Here is a 23,495-nt window from a genome sequence, read left to right as displayed (position 1 = left end):
GGTAGACTTAGTATTTGAACTTAAGACCTAATCCTGCTAGATTCCTGAACCATTTATTCCTTTCTCCTAAATAAGTTATCATGTCCCTTTCTATTATGATCTTATTGTTGCTTTGTGGAGCGTTTTATAATTTCTGAAGTGTTTTTACAAATATCTTATTTGATTCTTGTAACAACTTTGACGGCAAGACAAATACATGCCATCATCCCTATTTTTACATTTGAGAAAGCTTAGAGACTTGCCCAAGGGCACACCGAGTCCTTTCTCTGTCTGTTTTTAAACTATGCTATTTTATGTGTTTTAATATCATATGCCTCCACAGATCTATTCTGAAAAAATTACATAGTTTAAATAGAATCTATGTGAGAGGAAGAACAATAAAAACAACACACTTCTTTGCTAGTTTTGAAGAAATACCGATTGTTATTTATGGCATCCAGAATACAAATTAGAATAAATGGAGCAAAGTCTTAACAGTTGGGAAAGAAATGTATTCTGTACCCATCAGCAAATGACAACTCACAGGCTCACTTAAAATAGAATCTGTTCCCAAGCTTCACTCCAAAGTCTCTCTTATAAGAAGTCATGCCCTTTCCTGCAGTTTACTGATAACGAGTTCATTTCATACCTGTTCTGACAAATTGGAATTAGATGCAAAGCTGGGTAATGGGCCATCCAGAGTTGGGCTTCCCCCTTCTGGAAATCCTGAAAGGGATTTGAAAAATCAATGGATCCCATTATATCTTGAGCAGTTACTCTGCCTATACCTCAGCACTGTGCTGGGGGCTGCAAGGAACACACACAATGAAAAATCACACACATAAAAAAATATCACACACCAAAAAATCCTTAAGAGTTGTGCTTCTCGAAGTGAGGTCTGAGGACCGTGGGAATCCCCAAGATTCTTTCAGGGCATTTGTGCGGTTCTTTCCAAATACATGTCTCTGTGAAGCCCAATTTGCCTCATATACTTCGACCAGTAAAACATATTGTAACAGATTGAATGTAGACGCAGATATGAGAATTCAGCTGCCTCCATTATTCCAGGCATTAAAGAGATTTTTAAAATGTAAAACAATGCCACTCTTCCCCCTAAATTTTTTTTGTTTGGAAAATATATTTTTTTCATAAAAATATGTTGTTAACATGCAATGAGTTTAATATTTTAAAAATGGATTCATAAATGTTTTAAATGTCTTCTAACTAACACATTAAATATCATCAGAAAGAAACACATAAACCATAGTTTTTTACGTCTGCAATGATTTTAAGAGCGTTAGAATGGTCCTGAGGTCAAAATGATTGAGAATTTCTGCCCTAAGGCATAAACTCCCTCAAGGAGTTTACCGTCTAAATGTGGAGACATGGAGACACATGAAATGGAGAAAATACTTAGCTGTATTCATTCATTCATTCATCCACTCACTCCTTCATTCTTTATTATGTACCTGCCATGGATCAAGGCTTTGGGAATATACAGCAGTCAACAAAACAGCAAAATGCCCTTCCCTCTTGGAGCTTAAATTTTAATGGAGTGAGATAGGCAATAATGACATAAGTAAATATATATACAATATTACAAAGTCGTAAGTGCTATGAAGAAAAATAGGCAGGGAAGTGGGTGGGGGATAGCTTCGGATAAGTAGTATATTTAAATAGGCTGGTCAAGGAGAGCCTCACTGAGGTGACACTTGGGTAAGATCTGTAGGTAGAGAGGGAGGAGGCATGTGGATATCTGAGGAAACAATGTTGCAGGTGTAGGGAACAGTGAATGCAAGAGCCTGGCATATTTGAGGAATAAAGAGGGGGGCCACTCACTGTGCCTGGACTGCAGTGAGAAAAGGGGTGAAGAATAAGGGATGAAGTCATACAGGAGGTGGTGAAGGGACCAGGTTTGTGGGACCCAGTGGACAGTTAGCATGACTTGAGCTTTAACAAGCATGGTATGGGAAGCTTTTGGAGGGTTTTGAACAGAATAGTGTGATTTGTCTGTCTTTTAACAAGGTCCCTCTGACGCCAGGGCTGGAAATAGATAGAAGGGGGCAAGAGCAGAGAGAGGAGGCCAGTTGAGTCTTGCAAGCCTAGGCAGGAGGTGATGGTGGCTTGGAACAGATGGCGTCAGCAGAATTAGTGAGAGTGACTGGATTCCAAATGTATTTTGAAGGAACAGCTGGAAGGTGTGTGAAGAAAGCACGTGAGGGGACTTCCCCGGTGGCACAGTGGTTAAGAATCTGCCTGCCAATGCAGGGGACACGGGTTCAAGCCCTGGTCCGGGAAGATCCCACATGCCACAGAGCAGCTAAGCCCGTGAGCCACAACTACTGAGCCCGCATGCCACAACTACTGAAGCCTGCGCGCCTAGAGCCCATGCTCTGAAACAAGAGAAGCCACCGCGATGAGAAGCCCGCGCACTGCAACGAAGAGTAGCCCCCGCTCGCTGCAACTAGAGAAAGCCCACGCGCAGCAACAAAGACCCCATGTAGCCAAAAATAAATAAATACATTTATTTAAAAAAAAAAAAAAAAAGAAAAGAAAAGCAAGTGAGAAGTCATGGGTGACTCTAAGGTTTTTGACCAGAGCAACTAGAGTTGTCCTTTCTTAGGAGGGGAAGTCTGCAAGAGAAACAGGCTTAGATGAACCAAGTGCTTCAGATAAAAGTGCCCTGGATGTTCAAAGGTGACAGCCGCCATTGTTAACAGGAGGGAGCAATGAGGGCTTGGCAGGCCCAGGAGGGCTGAGTATGAAGGAAGGCTGTGTTCTGACAGGTGGGGACAGTATTCCCAGGTGGGAGCAGCGAAAGAGGGTGGGTGGTCACGCTCTCCTAAAGTATATAGTACAAGGAGGTTGGTGGTTTCCGCAGTTTGGGCAGTTGGGGGAGTTCAAGGCTGACATTTTCTGATCCCTGAATATGTGCCAGCCCTGTCCTGTTTCTCACATCTTAGCTCACTTTGCCTTCACGTCCGCCCTTTATGGGAGGAGCTATCAGACCCCATTTTACAGGTGAGGTCTTCCCTGACCACAGCAGCCCTCACTGTCTCCATGCCTCTCTGTGCCCACCCCCTGCCACCTTGCTTTATTTTTCTTTATATCACTTTAACATTTGCCTGATATTGTATGGCTTATCTAGTTGTTTATTTTTCCTCTAGAAGAAAAGAAGCTCCATAAAGGAAGGGACTCTGTTTTATTCACTGCTGTATCCTCTGTGTGTAAAATAGTGCCTGGCACATGGCAGACAGTCAATAAGTATTTGTCATTTGAAAGAATGACTTGGGTTGAAAAACAATAAAGGGTATAATAAAGCTTTACGTAGTAAAAAAACAAAATTTCTATAGCTATACCATTTCACTTTGTGTTCAGAATTTTAGAAAAGTTTATTTTAAGTTTCTTTTATTTAAGATGAATCAAAAATCCAATTAAAGCCTAAGAAACAGATTTATGTTTATATAAACACACATACTTTTTGTATATAATAATTCTCTGTATTTAAATTTATTGAATCTTGATTATTTTGGAATATTTTCCAAATTATCCATGTACAGTAGGGTTTTATTTTCTGTTTTCATTTTTTTTCCTACATTGAGTAGAAAGTAAATCAAGGTTTGGGCAGTTGTGTTCTATGAGTCTGACTTCATATATTTTTAGGGTATTGTATTATTAGCCTAGGGAAAATTATCCAGATATTTGCCAGATCTTCTTTTCAGGGCACCCTCTGTAAATATATTTTACGATCATTAAAATGTATTTTAGATTCAATTTAAATAGCTATCATTTATTGAAGACCTTCTATGTACCAAGCACAATATGTTGTTTTACTTAATCATCTTATTTTGAAAATAGTTGTATTGTTGTTGTGAAAAAAAATTAAATAAATAAAAGATGACCAGTATGACCAGTAAAATATTCAATCAAAACTAAAAAAGAAAAATGTAAAAATGATCTCAAATCTATTTACTTTTCAGAACAGCTCCATGAAATAAATATTCTTGGCCCCGTTTTACAGATGAGGAAACAAGCTAGAGAGGATACTAAGATACTCCAGCTGGAAGAGGCAGTGTTGCACTGGACCCCCAGGTGGCTCAGACGTGAAGAGCCAGCCTTAGCCAATACCTGATATTGCTCTTCGTGCCTTCATTGTACTTACTTGGCAGAGGTATGGGTTTTTGATGAATTGGTCTGAAAGGAAGAATTTCAGGTTAATTAAAGGGCAAAGCACAAGATGAATAAGTTTGACTTTTTGCTTGCACTGAAGATACTCTGAACAGGTGCATCACTAAGGATCAACAGGAATGGCCAATAAAACATATCTAAAGATAGGAGAGGCACCAAAACCTTCAAGATAAGTAAAATTGTTCTCTTTAATTTTATAAAAAGAGGAGACTTGACTAGTGTTAGTTTTTAGTTAAGTCCAATAATTAACCCAAATATTAGTTCAGTCTCTGTAATTCTAAGCAGTTTTTTTTAAGTTGTTACCTACTTAACACCTTTTTAAATTTAATTGTGAAGCAATGAAATATTAAATCTTTACCAATCACAACAAGCCAGTGTTTCTGTGCAGTACAACAATGCAGGTGAAGGAAACTTTAATTTTTTTGGCCGCACCGTGCGGCATGCGGGATCTTAGTTCCCCGACCAGGGACTGAACCCGTGGCCCCTGTAATGGAAGCGTGGAGTCCTAACCACTGGACTGCCAGGGAAGTCCCAAGGAAACTTATTTTTAAAGGAAAGAATTCTTACTTCTGGGCAGGAGGAGGAAAAACTTGTGACTGCATATTTTCTTGTCTGTGACTAGACCCTCGGTGGCGTTCAGCAGGTATAGGTTTTTCTGCATTAAAAAAATTATCATAGTACGATTAGGGTAAAATGTCTGTCCCCATGCCCAAACACAGAAATATCAACCGAGAGGAACCAGATTTGGTCACATGTCTTCCCATGAGCATGTCTTTCACCAGGATGTCATCCCTTTGTGCACCTGTCAGTGTGGTGGTGTGTCTGAGCTATTAAGATCAGGACTCCTACTCAGCAGTGTTACAAGCACACCCTACCACCTCAGCGTTCACCTCTTGGCAATGTACAAATACATGGGGACTGAACCTGTGGAATCTGGACCTTTAGGTGTGTGATTACAAGTAAAAGCCAGAAGATGGGCAAGCTTTAGCCACCCCTGATTTCTATGTGGCCTCCACATAGGTGTTACAACACCCCGGTGTGTCTTCGTTAGTCATAAGATGTGGTATAAGTAATTTCTTACTGATAAGAAGTTAAAATATCAGTGTTTGCGAATGATCTACTTTTTTGAAAAATTAATTGAGCAAATTCAAGGTTATCCCTATAATAATGTTAAATGTCACTTGCATTTCACTCTCTTCCTGAGTGAGAGAGGAAGGGGTGGAGTTATAATTAGTTCACAGGGAAATGTGCATAACCCGAAATCTAAGAAGTTTATGTTGAAGAACATTTATTGCTGAGCCACTAATAAAAGTGATTATAAATTATTGTAATGCTTTATTCTCCCTCGAATTTCATCTAGGGTGTGTTAAGATCTGGGTATGTCCAAAGGTCTGTCTCCTGCATGGAAGAAAGTTTGAGAACTACTGATCTCCCATTACAGGAACCCAAAATAAATAAAAGCAGTAAGAACGCAAAGATTCAAATAAACGATGATAGACTTCAGGGTTTCTTGAGGTGCAGAGAAATTCAGAAACTTTGAATCTCTGAAGATTGTGTTTCAAGTTTGTGGCAAGTTACTTCGAGCTGCCACGTGAGACGTTTTGTTCATGACTTTACAACATGGTAATTTCAGGAGAAACAATGAACACTTTGGTTCCCCACGGTCTGATGAGCTTTGACCACCCCTGCTTTTGCCCCCGTCCTCCAGGAGGCTTCCTTCCTAGGTCAGAAGAGGGCGCTCACCCGCTTTGGGTTTGGATGGCCATTGCCTCTACTCTTGAAATGAGAGGCCACACTCCTGCACTGGGAGCTCTGTGGGAATGAGGACACCCGAGCCACATGGGACATGTCAAGAGCCTGTTCTCTGATGGTCTTCAGAAGCTTCTGAAGCCATGAAATTTGCACAGGGTTGTACTTACTTCCTACAGAGGCTCACCCTAACACTCTCTCATCACTCCAAGCTCCCTGCTTGACAGGCATGGAAGACTGTAAGGAATGGAAGGACAGCAAGGCAAAAGCATCAGGAAAGGCAGAAGAAAGCAAGACACAGGAAGGGAGCGGTACCTCAGGAACAGCCTGGGAGAAAGGTGTGGGAAATGATGTAAAAAACTCAACAGAGCAGTCAAAGCAGACAGGTGAGTTGTAATGCACATTCAGAAAATGTCTACCGTCCATTGTGAGACCGGGTGTGCCCACATTAACTCAGGAAGTGGTGAGCTTTTAACATTGGGTACCTTCAAATTGGAATTAGACGGGTGCAGGATTTTAATTTCTATATAGTGTTTTAAGTGTTGAGATTATGGATGATGATTCTTCTTTCTGTTTTTTTTCCCTAGTATTTTTCAAATACAAATATTTTTTAATGGGAAAATTCTAATAAAAAGTATACATAAGAGTTTTAGGTTATGATAAAACAAAGGAAAGGAAGCATTTGAAGATGTACTAAGATAGATATTTGAACTCAGGAAACATTATTTTGAAAACTTAGCACAAGAACTTGTTCGAACAAACAGGTTTTTAAAAATTCATTACCTTAACTTAGCCATTAATTCTAAGATACGTGACTGGCTCTAAATAAGTCTTCACACCTATGTAACGCTGTGGCACTGTTTCTGGCAAGTCATATCTGTCTACAAACGGCAGGTTTGGGGCATGTAGACTGTGGCCTGCCGCAAAGGTGCAGCCTGGCAAGCTCAGGTCCTGATCAGCTTTGCTACTCACTACTCATGGCAAAGTAAAGACGGTTCTATTTAGAAAATTGAGTTTTATGTTTACAGTTGCCTTATGAATAATTAAAGAAATTTAGAAATACATTTGTATACAAATCCTTAATCAAAATAACTTTCAGAGGACATGCTCATCTGTCAAAGTAATATCGGCTTACCTTCACAAACACTTGAGTCATTCTGTTGAGAGACAACTGGAGTCTATTTAAAAAAAAAAAAAGAAAGGCAAGGATCTTCAATACAGTGGTATGTGGAAATAAAAGTCAAAGCAATAGTATTAAAATAAATACTGGGGGAGAACATTTCTTTGATGCATAGCTTTTCTTTCAGTCACAAGACCAACGATTAAAAGCACACAGTCCCCCCGCCCACTTTTTTTTTTTTTTTTTTTTGCGGTATGCGGGCCTCTCACTGCTGTGGCCTCTCCTGTTGCGGAGCACAGGCTCCGGACGCGCAGGCCCAGCGGCCATGGCTCACGGGCTCAGTCGCTCCGCGGCATGTGGGATCTTCCCGGACCAGGGCACGAACCCGTGACCCCTGCATCGGCAGGCGGATTCTCAACCACTGCGCCACCAGGGAAGCCCTCCCGGCCCACTTTTGCATTAAGTGACAATGGACTGGAAGTGTGTCAGGGAAGGAGCAGTGTCATCCTGGCCTCCCCACTCTGTCAACAGGGTTGGTGGATACCATGACCCCCAGCAGCTGCTGGGCAGTAGTGCTTATGCAGTGGAAATCTGGCATCTGGCTTTGGTCTCAGGGCCCCACCGTCTTGGTGTTTGTAAGGGACTGTAAATGTCAGGCTGCAGTATAGATACCAGGTCAAGGTGGGCTTCCTCGAATAGTGGGCTGACCCACGTTCCCCACGTTCTGCCCAGAAGTTGAGTGTACTCAGGCCTTTGTGCCTGATATGCAGCTGTCAGTCATTAGTTCCCAGGCCACAGGGGAAGACAAAGAAAGCTCTTGGGACCCAGGGAGCCTGACCACCGATCGGCCGCTCACATTCAGTGAAGCCACCGGGTTCAGGGAGGATGTGACCCCCCCCGTGCAGCATCTGCCCTACCCAAGTGAGGATTCCAAGTTTCTCTTGGACTGTCTGGGCAGCAACATGACTGCTGTGTTCACCTTAGCGGGAAGCATCGTCAACTTTAAATAAGTGGACAAGAATAAACATTGCGGGAAACATGACCCACATTTAAAAGCAGAATTAACTCACCGTCTTCAGTGGTGTAGCTGTTTTTTTCCTGGGGGATGAAAAGAGATTGGCTTTGGTAAAACACAACAAAGATAAAGAGGAGCTGATGACTTATCATTTTACTCTCAAATTTAAACTAGAATAGTGAAAGTGATACAAGTGTATAGGAAGGCTATCCTTGAAGGGAAGAGAGGGATGAAAGCAGGATGTAGCCATGATTCTTCTAGCCTCAGATAGGGTCTGCCGACAGATGGCAAAGGGGTTAATGGGGATAAACAGGAGCACCAGTGGTCAGGGAATAAGGATAACTGAGCTCTTGTTCCAGTTCTGCTACTGATTACTCTGTGACCTCAGGCCTGTTTCTCTCAGCTCTAAGGGCCAGTCTGAGCTTTAGTTTCTTTCTTTTTTTTTTTTTTTTTTTTCGTGGTACGCAGGCCTCTCACCGTTGTGGCCTCTCCCATTGTGGAGCACAGGCTCAGTGGCCATGGCTTACAGGCCCAGCCGCTCCACAGCATGTGGGATCTTCCCGGACCGGGGCACGAACCCGCGTCCCCTGCATCGGCAGGCGGATTCTCAACCACTGCGCCACCAGGGAAGCCCTGAGCTTTAGTTTCTTCATCTGTAAAATGAGGACCAGAATCAACGTTTTCAAAGTGTGTATGTAGAGCCGTCCCTTCCCCGAACAGCACCCCAGGGCTACTGTCTGGGGAGGGAGGGTGGAGACATGAGGGTGGCCAAGCAGTTACGTTTGTAGCCAGCACCTCCCCACGCCAGTGTCCCCCCTGCTTCAGGTGACTCTTCTCTGCTAGACATCTGCCTAGAATTTCATTCCAAACAGATAAACCCAAGATCAACACAACACAAGTTTGAAACCCACTCTGATCTCTGGTCCTGAAGGAGCTTGCCTGGCCTAATGTACTGGTTTGTCTTAGTTCAGTAGAGATTGGACTCTAATATTGCTAAGGCTTTATAATTCTCTTCTGTGTTGATTTGGAATACTGGCTTTCTCTCTATCTCTCACTTTGTTTTGGCTGAGAGCTAGAAGATTGGGGGAAGAATACTAACAATTCCCAAGTGCCTCTAAGACGCCTTGCACTGGGTTAGGCTCTTCACATATTTTTTAAACCTCACACTGTCCTTTTTAAATGGGTGTTTTTATTACATTTTAGAGATTAGGAGACTAAGTAACTTGCCTGAAGTGATAAACCTAAGCCAAGAGAGAAGTGTGCAGAGTTTTGTTTAATAAACCCGTGAAATGGAGAATTTCTTTGCTTTACTCAGAGGCAGAATTAAGGCTATAACCATGCAGGCTTGCTTTGGACAGATTTAAATGTGCTTTCAAAATAACCTATTGAGCCAATATGAAATTACGGGGTCACTGTTTGTAATATTAACACGTTAACATTCACCCAATATCTTACAAAGCTCTTCTAAGTTCAATGAGAAAGAATGACTCTCTCATCTCCCTTTTGAAAGGAACCTTGGCAGTGTTGCTTTGATTGAACAACCAGTGCATGCTGCTCTGTGTACACATTTGTTTGCAGATCACTAACTACTTGGAAGAGAAACTGAGGAGTAGAAAGTAGGAATGAAACCTGCTAGTGCGTCTTAAAATTATTCAGGTGCTGGAGCTTGTGTCTTGTGGAACACAAGTCAATGAGCTCAATATTTAGCTAGAAGCTTATGGGAGGAAAGACTACTCGTTTTTGATGTCAGCAGGGACACCCCTAGTCCAACTTGAAGCACGCATGGGTGTGGAGAAGACCAGGGCAATAGCGTTCCATTTCCACACTCTTCAGGAACGCACCTATTGTAATGTTAGGTGCACCTGCATATGAGCTTGGGCAGGTATGCTCTTCTGAATGGAAACAGCAGAAAAACACCCCCCTCTGGCCCCCAGATTCTCAAGCAGGACTCCTTTGTGGATTCCAGGCAGCTCTGCTCACAGCAGTGATGGAGACCATACACTGAATTCACAGAGTTGCTTCTCTGCAACAGGAACTTACCCAGCCCTGGGCAGTGGGGATGGCGCAGCAGGTGAAGAGGTTGACTTAGAGTCCCAGGCCCCGCTCTTTCGACCTGAGCAGACATATACACAGGTCAGTCTCTAGCCCTGAACTGAGGGCTGATGGTCACAGTGAGCTGGCCTTGCTGGCAAGCTCAGAAATACATGCACATTTTTTCTTACTTTCAGCTAAGCATGTATAAGTAGTTACATTGAAGTTTTGGGGGAAAACCTATAGGCAAAGGTGATGGAACTTTTTTTTTTTTTTTTTTTTTTTTTGCGTTATGCGGGCCTCTCACTGTTGTGGCCTCTCCCGCTGTGGAGCACAGGCTCCGGACGCACAGGCTCAGCGGCCATGGCTCATGGGCCCAGCTGCTCCGCGGCATGTGGGATCTTCCCGGACCGGGGCACGAACCTGTGTCCCCTGCATCGGCAGGCAGACTCTCAACCACTGCGCCACCAGGGAAGCCCGATGAAACATTTTATAAATGCCAATTTATAAGCTCAGAACTAGGATGTTAATTAGGAACTCCATCTAAACATTGCTAAATGACCTTCTCATTTCCCCCTTGGGACAAGTTCAGAGCCCCTGATTCTGTGGGCTCAATAAGAGCTCACAAGTGTTCCTATGGAAGGGAGCTAAGAGCTCACACTTGTATCTATATGCACTGAACAAATGTGCACAACAGCAATGCCTAGAGACAGAGGGGCACAGAGCCACCACTCCTGATCACACCTATAGACACTGCTCATTCCTAACCACATTTACACAGTACACAAACCTAACCTCACATTCGGAGAACACTCATTCATTCATTCATTCATCTCTGAGTTCTTAGGGCCTTTGCTCTTTGCAGAAATAGACATATGGAGAGAAGCAGCAAGCTATTACCCAAATCTCATCTTCTAAAGTCACAGAAGGGACCCAGAGGGCCTTGTCCACCGTGCCCAGAGAGCATCGTTATGAGGGAAGAAGGTGAGAGACAGGCAGAGATTCACTGCTGGGATAGGGAGCAGGCCTGGATGGGGAGAGACCAGAGCTAAGCCAGCTCTGGCGCGTCCCAGCTGCCTCCTCTCTGGCTGATACCACATGCCTGGACGTTACTGCTCAGTGAGATAAAGGCTCTCTACTGAATTAAATTGAACTGAATAAATGTTTTAATTAAGAACTTAATACATTTATAAGTCCACAATTCCTAATGGACTTAAAGGGGATACTCTGTACATATAGGTTGGACTTGCCCACAGTATGTATTGTTTGAGTTTGCAAGATAAAGCACACGTAAGTAAACACTGAGGTAATAATCTATTACCAAGAATTATTGAGAACCTGGTACGTGTAAAGCCCTTGGAGGCACTGTGTTAGGGGCTGTGGAAGAGCTGAAGAAGTAGACATAGGCTTCTGCCCTCTCAGAATCTATAACAAGAGAAGACACATGCACCCCCATGCCACCTCATCTGATGGGACCACCTATTCCAAACACACAAAAAAGGGAACAAGTCTTTGAAAAGTATTAAACGCAGAGCTCATAAAGTTCATTCTCATGTACTTGACTAGAGAGAGGCCTTCAGGCTCTCACTCAGAGCCCATTTACTCTTTCTACACATAGTCCTTACATAGGGCTAATTTCCATAAGCACTCACCAGTGGCATCTGGTGAAGGAACGGCTCCTCCCATGTAACCCTTACTTAGATGTAAGCTGACCCGGATGGGATTTTTAAAAACATTTTGAGAAAGAGACTACATATGGAATTTTTAACATTTCCTCCGACAATAAACTGAAATGTCATCTGAATATGTAGTAGTATGAGTCTAACTGTGTTTTATTAGCAAGGGTATCAAGTTGATATTGTTCTTCACATATACTTAAGATTCACATTGTGAAAATACACTTGGCTACTCATAGATGTTGATAGAAAGTTTCGGGGAAGAGAAGAAACACCCTTGTCTGAAAAATAAGGAAGTAGAAAGAAGGTCTAAGTCAGAATTTCCTCCCAGGGATCCCCTCTCTTTTCACCAAGGGCTCGCTTGGCCCGGGCATGTTATTGTTGTCATATCTACTGCCTGGCTTCTTTACTAAGCTTCCCTTTCCTTCATATCTGCAAACAGTCAGCCAACGTCTTCCCTTCCCCTTCCCTCCTCTTAAATAACTTCTGCAATCAGAGGAGGGGGAGGGGCATGCTGGCTGTCCTCTGTGGTGGTGGAGTCCAGTACAAGCTCTGGTTTTGCATCAGGAAGACAGGGTTCCAGTTATTTCTTTGCCACCAAACTGGCTGTGTGACCTCTTACGAGCCACTATGCCTCAGTTTCCCCCTCTGTGAGATGGGGATGCCACTAGCTACTTTATCTAACACAGAGTTACTGTGGTTAGGTAATAAGGTAACTTTGAACATGTAAAGCATTAGCCAAATATAAAGTAATATTGCTGGAAAGGGACTGAAAGTTTTGAGGGTCATAAATGTTATGCTAAGTGAAAGGAGTGAGATGGAAAAGACTGCATATTATATGACTCCATCTATATGAATGTTTGGAAAAGGCAACTCTATAGCAACAGAAAGCAGATCAGGGTTACCCAGGGCTAAGGATGGGAAAAGCATTGACCACAAATGAGCATAATGGCTCTTTTGGAGTTGGGGTAGGCACAGAAAGTTTCTAAAACTGAATTGTAGTGCTGGTTACAAAACTCTATAAATGTAATGATTTGCAAAAAACTTTGAATTATACATGTAAAATGAGTGAGTTTTATGATACGTAAGTTATAGCTCATAAAGGATCTCAGTAAATATGATTATTGCTATTTTCATTTTCTCATCTTGTTATCAACCACGGCAGTATCTCTAGGTGCTGGGCACTGTGCCAGGTACTTCACATGTGCCACTTCTAAGCCTCACATAACATCAAGGGGAGCAAACAGAGGCTCAGGGGGGTTAACGGGCAGGGCCAAGGTTGGAAACCAAGGCCATTCAAGTTGAAAGCCTAGGCAGGCAGTGTCCTCTGTAGCCAATATCTCATAATGTTACTCTGGGGCATGATTTGGCATGTCAGATTCACTTGCTGCTTCTCCCTTATGTGGGGAAAGATTAGTGAAACAGGGGGCTGCTTTTGTGAATGCCCACGGGAGGATGGAGAGTTACTCCTCATAGGCCAGTGACCCTCTCTGCCTCCCTGGCTGAAGTCAGACCCCGGGGCATGCCTGGGGTAGGACAACACCGTACCCTTCTCATTGCCAGGATCCCTGCTTCCTGGCCAAGCCGAATTCTTGGTTGGAAAGCTCCTAGGGAGAAACTGGGGATGCAATGGAGGGAGATGTGTCCAAAAGCATACTAATAAAAGAGAAAAATCATCTTTGTTTAAATCATAGGGAGCAAAAAGTTATGTTAAGGTTTGATTTAACAGCACAGGCCTTGCACAAGCTGGTGCTTACCAAAGTTTCTTAACTTGGAAAACAATTTACCCTTAGTTTTTCCTTCTACCACGTATATTTTATGCATCATCCTCTTTTCAGTTTTGCATACAGTGGTGGTAGGTTTCCTTATTCCTAATGATCTCAGTGTTGGCATTGTAAGCCCTTGGGATTTAACTCTCTTTTAGCTGTTATAGACACCCTATTATCATTAGTGGGGCTTGCATACTAGCCGAAGCATCCCTTACTCTCAGGTACTATATGAACTCTTACAAAATACATAAAAGAGATTTAATTTAACAACTTAAGAATAATTTGGGCTGTGGGTAAAATTCTGTTTGCATATTAGCAGGGAATTGTAAATTCTGAAACTCCTCCCCTATTTTAAGAAATAAAGAGATAGAATACTTTAAAAATGCTGTTTACTTAGAGCAAGCTCAGAAATACATGCTCTGTCTACCCTTTTCTGACAAAAGCTACAAATTAGCCAGAGGTTGTGCTGCCTTCTTCTAAATGCTCGTTTAGAGATAAATCACAATGGACTTCAGTCTTTCAGTTTGTTTAGACCAGTGCTCCTTAACTGGGAGTGATTTTGTCCCCCTCCCTCAGGGACTTTCTGCAATGACTGGAGACATCTTTGCCTATCACTACTGGGGAAGGGGGTGCTAGTAGCATCTAGTGGGCAGAGGTCAGGTATGCAGCTAAACAGCCTGCGATGCACAGGACAGCTCCAACGAAAATCACCTAGCCCCAAATGCCAACTGTGTTGAGGTTGAAAAACCCCGAAATTTCGAGTAAAACTTGATATGGAAAGGAAGAAACACTTCTCTGAGATGTGTACCGGGTGATGTGCCAGACTGGTCATGAATCAAGGCAGGTTAAACAAGGGATTCTGAACAATAACAACAATAAATCACAAAGAGCTATCATTTTATGAGTGTGATTCGTATCTTTTTACTCATGTAATTCTCACAATACCCCCTAGGCATAGGTGTGATTTTCCCCTTCATTGTTTTCAGGAGAGGAAACTAAGAAACAGAGGGATTACTTAGCTTGCTCAAAGTCTGGCACCTAGTGAGTGAAGACTTGGACCCTCTGGCTTTGGAGTCTGTGCTAACTCCTGCTACTGTACTTCCCAGTATGGAACATGAAGGAGAGGGAGAGCCTACCTCTGCACCTAATACGCTATGTAATCTGCGGCCAGCACCTTATTAGCCATCAAAGAGCCAAAAGCAACATTAACCAGAGGCAAGTGTTGTGGTGTGGAACTTTAACAGAAACCCCTGAAACCTTAGCACTTTCATGATACCTATCAGGGAACCTTCTGAAGCCTTTAAAGACAATGATCAGTTATTTAAAGACACAGGCAAGTAGTCTGATTATTATTCCTTTTGTAAAAATCATCTCTGAAAACTGTACTGTTTTCACACTCAGAAACTCCCTCTAACTGTTCAGGTTTGTTCCCTACCCGTGCCCCACCCCCGCAAGTTATCTCACTTCCTTCCTCCTCCTGAACTTCCTCCTGTCTATATCCAATAATCATTTAACCAGGAAATTATTTTCTTGTTCAGGTTTGGTTTCTTCATCTGATGCCGCTAGTGATAAAATATAGCTAACGAATGAATAATAAATCCAGTGGGCTAATGCCTTCATGATGGGGCCATGTGATTCCTTAAAGACAGCCAGAGTTGGGGGACTCAATCGCTCTCTCAACCAACTGACCCATCTACCATTTCAGCACCTACTCTGAGCCAGGTCCTGTCTAAGCCTTGGAAACACAGCTATGAGCGAGACACGGAGCTGAGAGTCTTATGGGAAAGACAGGCTGATTGGAGTACTGGGTGTGTTTTAGGAAGAAGAGGTCTTTGTAAGGCAAGAAGAGCATTTTAAGATGTAAGCACCAGAGGGTATTAAACTATTATTCTAAAGGAGGGTTTAAGCCTTCATTTATCTGTTTCAGTGAAAGGTTTTCTATTCCAGTAATCACAGCCCTTCGGAGTTATCACGTGTCAGGAGTCTCCGTTTCAGTTGGGACCAAAGTGACCTCGCCGTGACGTTTTAGGTTGGTGTGTTGACTTTTGTTCCCAGAAATTAAGATGAGCTGGATAAGATGCCTCTGACCTCCAGTCCCCAGGTATAAAGAGCCCGTGGATTCCGAGGGGGAGGATAAATAAGAACTTGTGAAGAGGGTGAGCAATTGCACAGGAAATGAGTCGAGGAAAAGATTTTTAAAAATACTCTTCTTTCATTTTCTCTCAAGGAGCACGTCCCTGAAAGCAGAGGTCAGTCTCCCAGTCTCTGTGTTCAGCCTTCAGGTCTGGGAGAGAAGGGAGTGTGTGTGTGTGTGCGTGTGTGCGTGTGTGTGTGTGTGTGTGTGCGTGTGTGTGTGTGTGCGTGTGTTTGGTACAGGGTGGGGGAGAGGAGAAGGAGAGAATGCTGTTGAGGAAGCTCCTGCACCTCTCGGTGCTGTAAAAGGGTTGGGGTATGGGTGCCACTCAGTACTTTGGGCCTCAGTCTGGGGGTTGCCAAACCCTACAGGAGACACCTAGGAAACACTGAGTGTTCATGGTTGGGTAGGGAGGACATGGTAAAAACTAACTTTGTAATGGAATGAAGCTAGCAACATTTGGAGGGGGTCAGAAGCTCAGCTCAGTGACTGAGGAGAGAGCCTGGAGGCAAGAGTATGGCTAGTGGACTCTGTAAGACAGAAGGTATGAAGAGATAAGGTAAAGAAAACCTGGTTCAGGTGGTGGCAACTAAACTAGAACAGCAAATTCAGGAAAAAGCAAAGCAGAATTGGGAAAGAACATGGGCACTCTGAGACCTGGAGCCTGGAGGCTGATGTGTAAAGAGGAATGGGGATGCCCGAAGGGTTAGGGTGATGGATGCACTGAGCTTGAGGTAGTGGGAAGGTCAACGTGTTCAGAAGGGAAGAAAGGTGAAGGCTGGACACCAGAGAGTTATCAGCTTAGACCAGAGAAGTGAAGCCAGAAGAATGGATAAACCGGAAAGAAGTGAAAAATAATACTCTACCGAGCACCTACTGTGTGCCGGGCACTGCATTAAGAATTTCCCATGCACAATTTCAGAATTCTCCTGTCTCGGCACGGGCTATCATCTCCATTTACCGATGAGAAAATGCGATGCTTGGAGAGGTGAAGTACAGACCCCAAGTGATACAGTTGATAATAGGGAGCACTGAGATGCCTGGCCCATAACCCAAGCTCTTAAGCGCACGATATTGTGAAGGAATTGCAGAGAGCTGGGGCTGAAAGGTGCAGGCGTCCTCTGTCAGGGGAGGGGAGAAGGAGGGCAAGCCTGCGAGTGCCCAGAGAGGGAGGATGAGAAAGAAGACTTGTCTGGTAGAGGCACAGGGGCCCGGGGGCCAGGGTCCCCTCACATAGGTGCCCCCAGGCAGTGGCTGGGCATGACGAGAAGGCCTCTGTTACCATTTATTAGGACATTTGGAAATACAAGGGATTATTTCTTAATATTTGCTCTGAGTTGTTTGTCTTATTTAGAACAGATTAAAAATGAAACCCCCAAATGTAATCATTTCACAATAAAAAGAAACCAGAAACAAACCACCAAATCATGTGTACACTCTACCTGAAGCTGTCCCTGGAGGTGAGGCTGGCTTTGAGGAGTTATTTGGCTTGTTCGATCTATTCACCATGGGAGCTGAAACACAAAATCACACCTATATTATAATTATATATATATATATATATATATACGCACACACACACATATACATATATAGTACATAGTCTACTGAGGGTGATTCACACTTATGGAAAAATGCATTGTGGAAATGATGGGTCAGACCAGAAAATCTGCAAAGAATGGGAGACACAATTAGTAAGCCCACAAGCCATTAAGAGAAGCCTTCTCAAAAGAAAAAAACATTTTTAGAATGAATATATTAATGATTAAAGTGAATTACTGGCTTGGAATTTCATTTGCCAAACTGGGTGTCTAGGAGATGAGTTTGTTTTTTTACCAGGAGACATGCATTGAACTAACAGTGGAGGGGCCAGATTAATAGCCCCACCTTCCCTGCCACATGTAACACATGTAACACATAAAATTCCTCTTGGATTTTGTAGGTTTATGGGGGGGTGGAGGTGGGGGCATTTAATTTGTATTTATTGTTTCATGGTGATGGGTGAATTCAGGAATTCTGGTGGGTCTAGAAGCTGTCAGTGATATTTAGGGCGTGGGAGAGGGCTGTGACATGATGGCAGTGTAAAAGCTGAGTATTGCTACTTTGGAGTCAAGTTTATTAGATGAGTAATGTTACTTGAAGAGGCAGTGTTTATACAGGATTATATTCTCCATAGCGACTATATCCAGAGTAATCATACACTGTTCCATGCCTCATCTGAGGCTACGTGGCACAGGCTTTTGAAAATAATTTGTTTGTAACTGCCTTTGTTATTTTGTGAAGGATTTACAAATGAAATGTTTCTCATGGGCCTGAGATAGCACTCAATTTTAAAGAATTAGAACATAGAGCATATTTTACTCTTTCATTTTTTCAGTCCTCTGCAGAAACTGTTCCTGGTGCAATATTTGTAAGGTCAACATGGTGGCTCACGACTTTGTGAGTATTAGGTTTTATAAGAAATCCATTCTAAGTGAGGAGCTAAAGAGAAGAACTTAGGTGCTTTTATACCTTGAGAAGAGAGTATTAAATCATGGAAGAGGATGGAGAAAGAAGGGTAAAAGCTACAAAACACAGAGATGGGTTGCTCACTATGCTCTCTGTTCCACTAGCCAAAGAAGGCAAATGCTATGGCCACAGAGGAGAGAGGCCTGGGCACTATCATTTCTGAGCCCCTTAGAGCTTGCTACCAAATGGTCTTGTATGCCTCTATCAACTGCAGAAGTTTTCAGGTGCTTAAAACGACAAACTCTTGCCTTTTTCAGATGGGAGTGAACTGTCTTCTGTGGGATGAATATAGTTTTCATCTTCATCTTCCACAGGGACCACATAATCAGCCTAAAAGAAATACAGAAATGCTCTATATTCAGAGTTTACTGCATAAGAAGCAGTGATATTTAAAAAAATCTTCTGAGATATAATCCATATACCATTAAATCCCCTTTGTAAAGTGGTTTGGTGATTTGTAGTGTATTAACAGAGTGTGCAAACATCACTGCAATCTATCTTTAGAATATTTCCATCACCCCCAAGAGGAACCCTGCACCCATTAGCCACTCCCATCCATCCCCTCCCCTGACCTAGTCAACCACCAACCTTCTCTCTATCTTTAAGATTTGCCCATTAAGGACATTTTATATAAATGGAATCATACAATATTTCAATACACAGTCTTTCATGACTTCTTTCACTTAGCATAGTAATTTCAAGGTTTAACCACGTTTTAGTACTTCATTCCCTTTTATGGACAAATTTTATTCCATTGTGTGACTATACCACATTTTACTTATCCATTCATCAGTTGATGGACATTTGGGTTGTTTCTACTTTTTTGGCTATTATGAATAACGTTGTTGTGAACATTCATGTACAAGTTTTGTGTAGATGGACTTTTTTCTTGAGACTATACCTAGCGGTGGAATTGCTGGGTCATATTGTAGCTCTATATTTAATAGTTTGAGGAACTGTTAAATTGTTTTCCAAAGTGGCTGCGCAATTTTTCCATTCTCACTGGCAATGTATGAGGGTTCCAATTTCTCCACATATTCACTAATACTTGTTATTGTCTGTCTTTCTGATTGTAAGCATCCTTGTAGGTGTGAAGTGGTATCTAATTGTGATTTTTGATTTGCATTTCCCTTAATGATGTTAAGCATCTTTTCGTCTGCTTATTGGCCATTTGTATATCTTCTTCAGAGAAAAGTCTGTTCAACCCCTTTGCCAACTTTTAATTGGGTTGTTTGTCTTTTTAATTCTTGGATTATAAGAGTTCCTTAAATGTTCTAGATTTAAATCTCATCAGATATATAATTTGCAAACAAATTCTCGCATTCTACACGTTGTCTTTTTATCTTCTTTATGGTATCATTTGCAGCACAAACGTTTTACATTTTAAAGTCAATTTTATCTACTTTTTTCTTTTGTTGTTTGTGCTTTTGGTATTGTATCTAAGAAACCATTGCCTATCCCAAGGTCATAAAGGTTTATACCTGGGCTTCCCTGATGGTGCAGTGGTTAAGAATCTGCCTGCCAATGCAGAGGACACAGGTTTGAGCCCCTGGTCTGGGAAGATCCCACATGCCACAGAGCAACTAAGCCCGTGTGCCACAACTACTGAGCCAGCGCTCTAGAGCCTGTGAGCTGCAGCTCCTGAGCCTGTGTTCCACAACTACTGAAGACTGCGTGCCTAGAGCCCACGCTCCACAACAAGAGAAGCCACCACAATGAGAAGCCCGCGCACCACAATGAAGAGTAGCCCCCGTTCTCCGCAACTAGAGAAAGGCCGCGCACAGCAACGAAGACCCAATGTAGCCAAAAATAAATAAATAAAATAAATTTTTAAAATTAAAAAAAAAAGATTTATACCTACGTTTTCTTCCAAGAGTTTTATAGTTTTAGCTCTTACACTTAGAACTATGATCCAGTTTTATTTAACATTTTATATATGGTGTGAGATTGGAGTACAATTTCATTCTTTTGCATGTGTATATACAGTTATCTTAGGACTCTTTGTTTAAAAAACTAATTTTTCCCATTGAATTGTCTTGGCACCTTTGTCAATAATCAATTGACCTTAAATATAGGGAGGGAGTGATTTTATAAGAGGTAAATAAAGTAACCAGATCTCAGAAGTGGTTTTTACAACCTGCCCTGGTTGGTTGCCAACATGGGCTGGGAGAAACAAAAACCAAACATTTATTGAGCACTTATTGCCAGGTGCTCTTCTAAGTACTTTACATGTGTAATCTCACTTATTCCTTGTAATAACCCAAAAAGGTAGGTACCACGAGTATTATACTATAATACTGTACTATAAAGTTGTTACCTGCCAAAATAAGCAAATGATCAAGAATCATCATAATCTGTGTCCTAACAAGTTCATCTTCACGTTGCTGCGGTGTTTTAATATAAACCCCCTTATTCCATGTTCACATCACAAAAAACTGGCTGTAGTTACATGAATAATTGGTCTTTTGAAGCCAGGCAGATTATTCTACTGCCACAACCTACATGCTGTTAGAATCCTTCCTCAGTTTTTACAATGGCCTGATTAAAATATAGATGATTATTTTAAAAATAATCTTAGATCAACTCCAGTGTGTAGCTGTTCAGTATTAAGACACCTGCTTTAGGTATTTACATGTTTGCCTTCCCCCAAACTTTAAATGTGAAAAATAGGAGCACCACAGCTTCATCTTATTTTCACTTTTCCACTGCCCTTCACCCCATTCCATATCAGGAGTCGTTAAGATGAGCTATTAAATGCCCACATGAGTTTCTTGCTTAATACAACTCATGTGGACATTTAATAGCTTTACATACATTATTTTACTGAATTCTTTCAATGATACCTACCATTAAGTTAGGTATACTTATCCTCATTTTACAGATGAGGAATTTGAGAGCAGTTGAGTAATCTATCCAAGGTCACATAAAACCACAAAACTGATGCCCTGCAAGGACAGGTACTGGGTCTGCTTTGGGCACCAATGAAGCCCTGGCACATCTGTGTTGAATGAAGAGCTGGTCTCTTCTCAGTGGATACTGGAGAGGTGGCACAGGATTGCTCTTTAGCACCTGGGATCTAGTATCTCATCATCTGATTTCAAATGCTGGCTCTATCATTTACTTCTGTGACCTTGGACAAGTTCTTCAGCCCCTTTGCACCTCATCTGTACCATTTCCTCATCTGTAATAGGGATGATAATAGCACACACTTCCTAGGGTTGCCGTGAGGATGTAATGAGATAATACATACAGAGTGCTCAGAACACCACCGACACACAGCACGTGTCAAGTGTTAGCGGCTCTCGTTGTTACAGCACAGATGCTCCTTCCTCCGTCCTCCAACTCTGTGGTCAGCCTGTACCCCCATATTTTGCCTGTAACCTGTACGGCAGAGTTAAACATTTTCATTTATGCTTCTGTTTGACTTCTTCTTTTCCTATCTAATGGCTCAGCCAGATCTTAATGTTGGCCTCTTTTTTCTTTTTTAAACCTCCTTCTCATCTTGACTGTCCATCTGCCCATTCCAGAATGTGCCTCCTCCAGACTTCTCCTTTTCCCACTGGTTCAGACTTGCCTGAGCCACCTCCACAAGGCGGCTATTAGCAAAGCTCGGCCTCTCCCCACTGGGGTCCACCTCCAGTTAGTCACAGAAATGGAGAACTTCACATAACCCACAGTCTTCATTTGTATTCTGTGTCTGAATTGATATCTTCCTGTGGATTTGCCGAACGCCGAAGGAGTTCACGGTGAGACCCTAACAGACGGTCTCCCTACCGTATCCCATGCTCAGATTCTCCTGGCCACCCTGTTCTCACCCTGAAACGGCAGCATCCCCTCTCAGACTGACACACAGGCTGAGGACTGACAAACCACACTCATTCTCAGTCTGCTGACCTCCTGACTTAAACTGTCCCTAGAGAGGGGGTCATAAACTCAAATACTTACAGGAGCAGGCGTGGAACAATAAATGGGGCATGTACAGAGTCAGGGTGTGTGCAAGTCTTGTATGAGTGATGGGGATTATGACAAATGGAAACAGCGGCCAGGGATTCACAGCTGAGCTGGAGTATTGCCAGGAGGCTCAGCTGCTTTGAGGCCATGGCTGGCCAAGTGTTGACAGGCCCTCAGTCTTCAGGAGAAACTAGAAAACTGGATTTTATAAAGAATCTAGAATATGGTAGAAAGGAATCCGATATATACATGATACATGGAATCCTTCTTTGTGTGAGGCACTGTATTTAGTGGTACATATATATATATATATATATATATATATATATAACTTTATTAAATCTTTAAAATAACCTGAAGAGAGGAAAAGCTGAGGCTCAGAGAGTTTATCTGACTTGCCTAAGTCACACAACTAGTAAGGGTCAAAGCAGGAATTTGAGCTTGGATGCTGCCTCTGTTTTATTTCAAAGTCTCTCTTTTGCATCTCTTCTTGGGCTACAAATTATACTAAGGTGGAAATGAAGGTCATTTCACAACATGCTCATAAGCTGTAGGTTTTATCATCTGCAGGCATTTAAAAACAAGTTACTTCCGGGGCTTCCCTGGTGGCGCAGTGGTTAAGAATCCTCCTGCCAATGCAGGGGACACAGGTTTGAGCCCTGGTCCAAAAGATCCCACATGCCGCGGAGCAGCTAAGCCCGTGTGCCACAACTACTGAGCCTGCGCTCTAGAGCCCGTGAGCCACAACTTGAGCCCATGTGTCACAACTACCGAAGCCCGCGTGCCTAGAGCCCGTGCTCTGCATCAAGAGAAGCCACCTCAATAAGAAGCCGCGCACCGCAACGAAGAGTAGCCCCCACTCTCCGCAACTTGAGAAAGCCCATGCACAGTAACAAAGACCCAACACAGCAAAAAAAAATAATAATAAATAAATAAATGTATAAAAACAAGTTACTTCTTCGAGAAGCTGCAGTAAGATTATGTCTGGTGATGGTTAAGAGTTGCCTTTAACGTTATTTTCTTTCTCAGACGGTTACACCTGTAGGGTGGTTCTAATGGCTAAGTTTGAGGACTTGCCTTTGACTTTATTTAAAATACAAGTACATCTGGGAGCCATAACATATTAGGCTTTATCAGTCATTCCTACAATAGCCTGATGGGTTTACCTGTTCATTTTTTAATTGGAACAATTCCTTTTGGAATAAGACGTGAAAATCTAGGTGCCGGCAGAAGGGAGATTGATGACGTAAACCTAGAGCTGGGTCCTGGACAATCGGCAAAGATGGTCCCTGGATACCCGGGGCTGGGGAGAGGGAGTGAGAAGCAAGAGCTGCCGAGGGAAGTGAGGGGTCCGCTCCTCCACGGGTTGTGCAGG

General features: G+C 42.6%; 2 protein-coding genes across 5 annotated transcripts in view; one reads left to right on the top strand and one right to left on the bottom strand.

Moving 5' to 3' along the window:
• The window catches only part of ZNF518A (zinc finger protein 518A), a 53,696-nt gene extending 46,597 nt beyond the window's left edge, over positions 1 to 7,099 (top strand). Inside the window, exons 6-7 of one of the 3 annotated variants that reach the window (XR_010838859.1) lie at positions 3,960 to 4,150; positions 5,528 to 7,099. The gene's annotated coding sequence lies outside the window, so the exon portion shown is untranslated. Of the gene's footprint in view, positions 1 to 3,959; positions 5,496 to 5,527 lie in introns of those variants that run through there. The other 2 variants (XR_010838858.1, XR_010838857.1) reach the window with 2 other exon arrangements.
• The window catches only part of BLNK (B cell linker), an 82,472-nt gene that overhangs the window by 8,673 nt on the left and 50,304 nt on the right, over positions 1 to 23,495 (bottom strand). For both annotated transcript variants that reach the window (XM_059054523.2, XM_059054522.2), the window contains 8 exons: positions 18,418 to 18,499; positions 17,104 to 17,175; positions 10,092 to 10,164; positions 8,107 to 8,134; positions 7,052 to 7,094; positions 4,735 to 4,822; positions 4,142 to 4,173; positions 629 to 705 (listed from right to left, as the gene is read on the bottom strand). In XM_059054523.2, the coding sequence (XP_058910506.1) occupies positions 629 to 705; positions 4,142 to 4,173; positions 4,735 to 4,822; positions 7,052 to 7,094; positions 8,107 to 8,134; positions 10,092 to 10,164; positions 17,104 to 17,175; positions 18,418 to 18,499 (495 nt within the window). The remainder of the gene's footprint in view (positions 1 to 628; positions 706 to 4,141; positions 4,174 to 4,734; positions 4,823 to 7,051; positions 7,095 to 8,106; positions 8,135 to 10,091; positions 10,165 to 17,103; positions 17,176 to 18,417; positions 18,500 to 23,495) is intronic.

Source organism: Kogia breviceps, chromosome 2 (genome assembly GCF_026419965.1).
Source record: "Kogia breviceps isolate mKogBre1 chromosome 2, mKogBre1 haplotype 1, whole genome shotgun sequence".
In the NCBI taxonomy this organism is placed as follows: domain Eukaryota; kingdom Metazoa; phylum Chordata; class Mammalia; order Artiodactyla; family Physeteridae; genus Kogia; species Kogia breviceps.
The sequence above is the reverse complement of the archived record's forward strand: the minus strand, read 5'-3'. Positions and strand labels throughout refer to the sequence as shown.